We start from the raw sequence: 9,319 nt of genomic DNA, 5'->3' as shown, positions 1-9,319 counted from the left end.
CGGTGTGTATCTCAGTATGTCACTTTCTGGAGATGACCATACGAAAGGCACAAGGAAGCTGTCAGATGCTTGTACTTACCCACTGAATTACTGTGAATTTGTTAGAGGCAGCCAGGCACGGTGTGTAGTGACTGTCAACTCAAATACCACAAGCATTGCCCTTTGTAATGGGATTTCCCAAAACAGTGATGTTCTGGACCGAGTAACACATCTATCCTCGATTTACAAGGTGGCTGCATTCTTGGCGGATCCAGGGAACGTTAAAACTGGAAAAAAAATACTTTGTATTTACATATAAAACAGAATTAGGTTTGGGGCTAATTTGGAAGAGGTTTTCATCCCTATGAACATCCAGAATGACATATAAAAGTCAGGTTGTGGTGGGGGGTGTTCAGCGCAGTGGTTGAGAGTCCGCCTGCCGACGCAGGGGACGCAGGTTCGTGCCCCGGTCCGGGAAGATCCCACATGCCGTGGAGCGGCTGGGCCCATGAGCCGTGGCTGCAGGGCCTGCGCGTCTGGAATCTGTGCTCCACAATGGGAGAGGCCACAGCAGTGAGAGGCCCGCGTACCACAAAAAAAAAAAAACCTTTCTCCTCTGGCAGTATTTCCACGCACGATGGAGATAACCAAGGAGAAGACAAATGACCAGGCCTGGGGCCAGGGTTCAAAGGCAGGTCTTCTGGTTCTAATTCCAGTGTTCTTTCTACTTATTTGTATTTTCTCTTAAGTCCACATACTCCTTCCTACTCTACATCCAGATGACTGGTTTTGTTAATACCAGTGGAATAAGTTGGAGTCAGCTCCAACTGGAAAAGGCCTAATATGTCTGCAGTGTGATTGCCCAAAGATTTCTAACTGTAGTCATTGTGCTGATGCTGTAAGAGAAGTAAATCAGCCTTGTGAACGCTGTGTAGTTAGCCCAGTAGTAAAGGAAGCCTGTATTCCAGAAATAATAGAAGAGCATCTCTATTCACCAATTCTGTCAACATTTCCATCTTTGCCCTGCTGAATGAAAAATGTTTTCTTCCGTTATTTCTGTCAAATACACAGTAGAGCTTTAGTTGACTGGCCTGGGTGTTGGTATTGGTCTTCTGTACTTGAAACAAACCCACCAAGCATCTCAGCTGCATAGGAGAGTGGAAAAAGTACTGTGGGTTTTGGAGTGAGACAGACCCACGTTGAGTCTAACTTTATGGGACAGTAGTTTCCAAAAATGTAAGGTTAGCCTAAGGCCCCAAGACTGAAAGGGTTAAATGGAGATAAGTATGAGGAAGAGCATAGAACCCAGCACAGAGTCAGTGTAGGGAGTGGTTCCCTTTCACTGCCCCAGGGCCAGAGATGGGGGCAGGAGCAAAGACCTTGGCCTGCAAAACCCTAGACCAAATGTGGAGGGACAGTTATTTTGCCCCAGCTGCTACTTACCTTCCTTACACCACTGTGCCTCCAGGCCTTCTAGAATTGAAATGTAGCAGCACAGCAATATGTCTAAAAATAGGAGAGGGGAGAGCAGGGCATGCCTGTTCTTATGTTAGGAGAAAAGAACGTCAAAGAAAGCAACTGGGACTAATGAACTCTACATTAGCCATATTCCATTCTTTCAACTCAAGTCAAATGTCGGTCCCCATTAGGCAATTGGCTTTGACAGGAGCTGTGCTAATTACCACTTACCAACATTTAATTTCCGGGTAAAAGCAAAAGGAAAAAAACGAATGGATTTTTCATTTTCCAGAGAGAAAGGAATAAAATAATAGTAGTCTGTTACAAAAATACATTATTTACAAGAATTATTAATGTGCCTTTACTAACCAGATTTTTTAATTTCCTAATTAGTCTTTTATTATCTTTTTTTTTTTTTGCCTTCAGGGTTTTTTTCTTATTTTGTTGTATTTATAGGGTTTTGCCTTAAATTATTTTGGCTGTGTCTTATATTACTTGAAGTTTTTAAGTAATAAAGGGGGGGGTGGTGGAGTCCTCCGTCCTATTCGGAAGCTTCCAATGAAGGGAACAGATTCACTCCTCCCCAGGAGCTGCATTAAATTTTCAGATTGCAGATCCTTAAAGTTAGCTGTTTGCTCAAACTAAGTCAGACAACATTTCCACAATTATAAGGAAGTGAACCAACAGGTTAATGCAGGGCTATGGGATTTTCTTTGGTATTTTCTAATACCATGTTACAAGAACTATCACCAAGAAAATTCTAGCTTTTTCTCCAGCTTACAGTTATTTTAATGAGACAAACACGTATCTGTTCACTTAACTATTTAATTACAAATAGAAAGGATAATTTTGTGTTAATTTTTATTAGGATTATGAGAAGCTAGAAATAGTGGGTTGCCCAGCTGTCCTTTGCCTCTTCCTTCCTAGTCTAGAAACAGAAAACTTCCTTCTTTTTCAGAGCTAAATGACATTTCCTCTTCTGATTTGTTCAAAATCGAATCCCTATCTCTATCGAAGAAGCTGCTGTTATTAAGATGTGGGTTATCCCTTCAGCAGGCGATGTCAGTTCAAGGTGTTTACGTATCTCCCATGAGCTTACTGGTCTGACTTTCCACTGAAATGGTTTGCTGTCAGCACTGACATGAATACTATGAAAGGATTTCTGTCGAATGCTTATGCCACATCAGTTCTTCCTTAGCAGTTAAGGATCTATTCTGGTGACAAATACTGGAAATAAATGCAAGAGAATGAATTAGAAGCTGTCCAGGTCTTGATGTCCTAGGTCTACACATTTGACTATATTGAACTACACAAAGGTAGACTATAAGATGGTAGGAAATCACCTTAATTTACCCATTTTACCCTAATCTATTAATCATGAGCATTGTACTCTAGTCTAACATGCAGTTGATGCCAGTTAACATTTTATCAAGGCCACTGCACTAAGGTAGGCTTAAACTTGATGAATTTCCTGGCAGGGTCATTAGCACAGCTTCATTTCCTTCAGATATTACTTAATTAAAAGTTACAGGGCCGTCCCTGGTGGTCCAGTGGTTAAGACTCCGTGCTTCCACTGCAGGGTCACAGGTTTGATCCCTGGCCAGGGAACTAAGATCCCGCAGGCTACATGGTGCGGCCAAAAAAAAAAAAAAATTTACAATCTCCAGTCTTAAGGACTGTGTATGTATGACCCCAACTGAAACTGAAAAACAGTGAGCATGCTTTTCTTCTAGAAGAATCTTCAGTTCTGAAGGTTAGCTGGCCTTTCAGGCAGGCATCTTCCACCAGTGCACTGACCCGGTTACTGGTCTGAAAGCTGCTGTGTTTGGAAATGTGGATGCTATCAAGGCACTTCCATCACATTATACTTTACTCAGCTAGTAATTATGCATATGAGCTCAGCTCTGTGGAAAACAGAACGGAACGGTCAGCAGTCATACTCCGCGAGTCTGCTCCCCTGGTGTCCAGAGAAGAAAGTATCACAATGCCGTCCAGCCAGCCTTTGCCCGTTTTCCTGATAATAGCCCTGACCCTCAGAAACTTTCTGTAACTCCAGGTTTGAATCTCTAAGCTTCAAAGTTTAGCATCTGAAAAACCTCACGCTGCAAGTTTTCTTTAGAGTCTGTGATTCAAGAGCCATAAACAATACGTGTAAAATCAAGGAAATCAAGAAGGATTTCAAGCCATAAACAATACGTGTAAAATCAGGGGAGAACTGAAATTTGATTAGGGTTTGGAACTGAGCACTTGTTTACTCCTGCCTCCATCTCAGGGGACCCAGATGCTGGTCCACATGGGCCTCGACAGTCGCTCTGCATTGTATCACACAGAAAAGAATCTCCCCCTCGTTTACCCACCACTCACTCACTTCTGTGGGAAATTACTGGGGAAAGGGGAAATATAACAGTTATACACATATCAATACATATGCATCGGTCTCCAAATGAAGTCCGGATCCTGTGACTCTGGAAGTCCTTGTATTAGCAGTGGAGGCAATCAGGCTACAGGCTGGGCTGCTGCTCACTATGCTTGATCTGAAATAAGCCTGAAGCTCTCCTCCATAAAAAGAATTGTAACAAATTAATATTAACTTACTAGTTAAAATCAGTACAGGTACTGTTTAACAGCATTTTCGAATGTAACTTTTATAAGCATGTCAACATGATGCTGTCTGCCTTAATAGCTGGCATTTGTTTTTAAATTAATTTTAGCTAAAACATGAGGAACAATCATTTTGTTCTTTGAGCACAATGTTAAAAATTGCTTTTAATATGAGGGGAAATATTGTTTAAATTAGACAGTTTGTATCAAAATAAACTGTAATGTTATTCTGAACACTTAAATATGTGGCTTTTAGCTATTTTAAATCAAAGCAAGGAAGACAAGGACGGAACAACCTCTAAGCACGTAATGAAGGTGGAAGGAAAGCCCCACGGCTGCACTGACAATAACGGAAAAAGCCACAAAAATCTTCACCAAAAATACCCTCTTTGGGTTCCAAATTACTCAGGACACTCAGTATTGGGTGTTTTGGGAGTTCAAATAAAAACTACTTTTCAAATTACATGAGAAAGAGAAGACAACTGCGTAAAGAAGGAAGATCACGGCTGATTAATACATTTTATTCGTTACACTTCTTTGCATGAGTAATTATGGGTGGGGTTTTATTTGCAGGAGGAGAAGGTCTTCCAGAAGAAATTCTTGCAGGGCGTTTTATCTCGGCGAGTGGACTGTTGGAGGGGCAGGACTTCCTGCCGTTTGGACACCTCCCTGGCTTCCCCTCCTACAAAGGACACCGCCCTGGCCTGGGAGGCCCACTCATACCACCACGCAAGGAAAGTCAACAGGCTGTTTTTCTGTATTTCTGCCACTTCCTGCATATGCTTTTAAAAAGAAGCAGAGAACAAAGGAAAGACAAATCAACCACCTGGTTCAGCCAGCATTAAGATACATAATTCCTTAAAAAAAAAATGCTCCAGAACAATAAATCACATTTCTATTTAAAGGATAAGTTAAGAGAACACCTTAACGAAATTGCTCTAATTAGAGAAAAGAAGTTGAAATTTTTCAATCAAGGGAAGTTGAAATTTTTCAATCAAGGAAAATCTGCTTGTTTTGCCCCTAATCTTTGCTGAGGTTCTTAATTAGAAGAGGTCAAGAAATCTATCATTTTCCCTGACAAGTGCCTGGCAGCTAAGAAGCCCCCCAAGGTGGATCAGGCTAATTTAGCTTGGTTTTCCCATCTCTGGTCTTCCTCCCGGCTGTCCACAAATTGCTTTTCGAGACAGATCAGCTTGAGACGTTATATTCTGGCTTTTCAAACTCCTTAGAAAGCTTCTAGGAGTAATCTGATGATGAATGACTTGTCTGGAACTCATCTGATAATTTCAGAGAAAAATCCATTTTTAATGGTCAACTTTATGTACTCTTTCTTGGAACTTTTTCAAAATGGGAAAAAGAGAAAAATAAGTCATGTCATGAAATTACAAATTCTCACAATGGAAAAAGTAATGATGTCAATTAATCTGAGCCAGTGAGAACATGTGCTGTATATATAAATTAAGATTCTAGAAGTATGTGTGACTAATACCACAGTGGCAGCTCCATGATTGCACTGCAATAGACTGGTGTAATCACTCAATGTTTCAAAGACTAGCAGATGGAGGCTGCCAGCTCGAAGAAGCTCCCCTTAGTTTCAGAGCTTTCTAACAAACTTCCTAACAACTGAAGGTAAACAAGAATCAATGATCTATATGGACATCACGGCACAGGGCAGCTGAGGGGCACACTGCAGAGTCCAGCCCTGCAGTCTGTCCTGTACACACACTCAGCCGTGGAGATGCTGGGGAATCCATAGGGGTGGCCAAATGTGCCAAGGAAAGAGACAGCCCACAAGTGCACAGGGCAGCTGAGGGGCCGAGTCAGACTACTCACCCCACTGTCATGGCCGGCGAGGCCGCCCTCCAGGGGAAGGGCAGCGGTGGCCCCCGAGGGCAGCGGCAGCAGCAGCAGCAGGCAGAGGGGCGGCAGCATCCTGCAGGCCGACTGGCACTTCTCTCCAGCCCTGCGGCTGCTCGTCCTGCTTGGCAGCCCCGAAATCAGTGTGTTGTGGACTTGGGTCTCTTCTTTGGAGACCAGGGGGGTTATTTTAAGCTCAACCTGCAGCTGTTTTTTTGTGTATATGCCTGTCTAAAGCCTGTATCCCCTCTTCCTTCACACTCAAGCAGTGACGCATAAGCCTGAGCAATCAGTGCCCACAAAAGTGCTTTCGGATTGGATTTAACCCCTTCATTAAAGCCTCAGATCTCTTCCTGTGTTGAGAGTGGATTTGCTCCTACTTTAGAATGCAGAGTGCACTTGCCTCTGAAGAAGTTCTACCTGCTCATAATTATGCCCAAGCAAGCAGGAAGCCATGAGAACAAAACCAAGTGATTTAACACAGTACAAAATGAGCCTTGGATAAGGAGCTTAAAACCTGCAATTTTGCCCACGTAAAAGTATGACTGAATCTGCTCGGGCTGAAGAAACAAGGAGACGGTGAGGGCTCAGGGAGGCGCTCAGCACCCACTGGCCTCCAAACCGCAGGCAAGGGTGATCCGAGTGATGGTTCCCCAGCACCGCCTCCCCGCCCAGCAGGCCGGACACTGTCCTCTGGCCCAGGCCTTCCCAAACTGTGACGTGGACCCAAATCACCTTATTAAGATTAAACTGCAGACTCTGATGTCGTGGGTACGAGGAGGAGCGGAGACCCCACAATTCTCATGAGCTGACACTACAGTAACCAGTGCTTTCATCTGCTGCTGGCCACTCACTAGTGGCTCGTAAACCAGCACTTTTTGTGAATGAAATAAAAATTACAGGGCATCATGTAGAGGGCAGCTCCTGAGAACTCAGGGCGTAGACTCAGCCGTTCCATACAAAGTCTGGCCACCCCTGTGTTATAATCCCCGAAAAATGTGTTGTACTACCACTTGTCTAAAATATGAACAGGCCATACATAAATGTGCCAAATAAACCAAAAGATTACGTGAACATCAAGTCAACTTTCTCATCTGGCTAGAAAACTCCATGTCAAAATACCCATGCCAGCCAGGAGGGGCCCTCTACAACCCTCTAATCAGGGACAGGACCCCCAGGGCGCACACGGGTTCATCATTTCGAGTCGTGTGTATTCTGAGTTTCTGGAGCTACAGAAATCTATAGAAACAAGATGCGTTATAATGGTTCTACCAATTTCCTTTTATTGTCTCATATAACATTGCTGTGAGAGGTATTAATTCTATTTCACTGATAAGAACACAAAGTTTCAGAAAGTCATACAGCTATTAGAGTTATGAAATCAGGATGCAAGTCTAGATTTGTCAACCTCTGGAAAGCCCACAGTATCTAGTCTCAAAACTCTCCGTGATGAGGCGTTTAAAGACAGCTTACCTGAAAATGAAACTGCTAACATACAGATCTTTTGGCTGGAATGTACTGTAAGGACGGAAGCCTTCATGATTCACATTTCTTTCACTGATGTGACACAAAGGTGTTACAATTATTATCTGAGACCAAATGATTAGTTATTTGCAGAACCTGAAACTGTGAAGTTTGAATTCAATGCTTTACTATGACCATAGCTCAGCATCTCCTTTTGAGAGTTAGACTCCGGGGTATCTTTTGCTGATCATATCTGGGCATGGATGGTATAAATTCTATCCAGCTGCATGCACCTTTTCTCTCTCACCCAGTCTAGAGTCACCACTCCAAACGTGAGTACCATCTCCATTGGTCAGTAGATCCTGGGTGGTTGGTTAACGTCTTAAAGCTTCAGCTTGAAGCTTTAGCTTTACTTATTCCCATCAGTAAAGTGGGAATAAACAAAAAGACCCTGAAAGAGTTGTGAAGGAGAACTATATGGAGTGCCCAGAGCAGCAGCTGGCGCACAGGAAGGGCTCTGTGAGTGCCAGGCCCTTTTCTTTACTCCTGTCGCCCCAACAGGGAAAAGGCATGCCCTGGACCCCTAATAAACCCCAAGGAGAAGACAGCAGACCTGGGACTCCTGGAAGCATCGTCTCTCACAAACTAAAACAGAGGACACACAACTGAAGTGTTTTGGAGGAGTAGTCGGGTTTTCCTCTCAAGCAAAACTTCTGCCCAATATAATTACAAAAGAGCCAGACAGGGCTTCCCTGGTGGCGCAGTGGTTGAGAGTCCGCCTGCCGATGCAGGGCACACGGGTTCGTGCCCCGGTCCGGGAGGATCCCACATGCCGCGGAGCGGCTGGGCCCGTGAGCCATGGCCGCTGAGCCTGCGTGTCCGGAGCCTGTGCTCCACGACGGGAGAGGCCACAACAGTGAGAGACCCGTGTACCACAAAAAAAAAAAAAAAAAAGGGGCAGACAAAAGTCACATAAACTGTGTTTCTGGAGAAAATCACCTTTAAAAAGTAAAAAGGACCATTTCCAAACACCCACCCTTTTACCTTGTGATCACAAGTGACGTGGGTTTAAAAAAACAATACTGGAAAAAAAAAACAATACTGAGGGGCTTCACTGGTGGCACAGTGGTTAAGAATCTGCCTGCTAATGCAGAGGACACGGGTTCGAGCCCTGGTCCAGGAAGATTCCACATGCTGTGGAGCAACTAAGCCCGTGCGCCACAACTACTGAGCCTGCGCTCTAGAGCCTGCGAGCCACGACTACCGAGCCTACATGCCACAACTACTGAAGCCCACAAGCCACAACTACTGAGCCAGCACACCTAGAGCCCGTGCTCCGTAACAAGAGAAGCCCGCGCACCACAACGAAGAGGAGCCCCTGCTCGCCACAACTAGAGAAAGCCTGCGCACAGCAACGAGGACCCAATGTAGCCGAAAATAAATAAATAAATAAATAAATTTTTAAAAAACAATATTGATAATCAAAAGAACTAAATAGGGAGTTCCCTGGTGGTCCAGCGGTTAGGACTCGGCGCCTTCACTGCCATGGCCCAGGTTCAATCCCTGGTCAGGGAACTGAGATCCTGCATGCCACGCAGTGCAACCAAAAAAAAAAAAAAAAAAAAAAGGACTAAGGCTTCCCTGGTGGCGCGGTGGTTGAGAGTCCGCATGCCGATGCAGGGGACACGGGTTCGTGCCCCGGTCCGGGAAGATCCCACATGCCGCAGAGCGGCTGGCCCGTGAGCCATGGCCACTGAGCCTGCGCGTCCGGAGCCTGTGCTCCGCAACGGGAGAGGCTACAACAGTGAGAGGCCCGCATACCGCAAAAAAAACCAAAAAAACAAAAAAAAGGACTAAATAAATATAGTTTTATTCATCTTTCAGGGACTGTCAGCCTGAAAAATTATATAAAAGAATGAAAAAATAACTATGATTTTTGCTTGAAAAAGTCAACGATATG

General features: G+C 44.3%; 1 protein-coding gene across 1 annotated transcript; it reads right to left on the bottom strand.

Annotated features, from left to right (window-relative positions):
• Nucleotides 1-4,570: 4,570 nt before the first annotated feature.
• On the bottom strand, nt 4,571-7,435 carry CORT (cortistatin). Its single transcript, XM_060118183.1, is given in 5 exon segments — nt 4,571-4,820; nt 5,872-6,072; nt 6,075-6,223; nt 6,429-6,608; nt 7,369-7,435. Coding segments are annotated over 5 exon segments (816 nt in total). The 3' UTR covers nt 4,571-4,601.
• Nucleotides 7,436-9,319: the final 1,884 nt, after the last annotated feature.

This window comes from Mesoplodon densirostris, chromosome 2 (assembly GCF_025265405.1).
Source record: "Mesoplodon densirostris isolate mMesDen1 chromosome 2, mMesDen1 primary haplotype, whole genome shotgun sequence".
Classification (NCBI taxonomy): Eukaryota; Metazoa; Chordata; class Mammalia; order Artiodactyla; family Ziphiidae; genus Mesoplodon; species Mesoplodon densirostris.
Note: the sequence above shows the minus strand (reverse complement) of the source record. Positions and strands in the feature narration are given on the sequence as shown.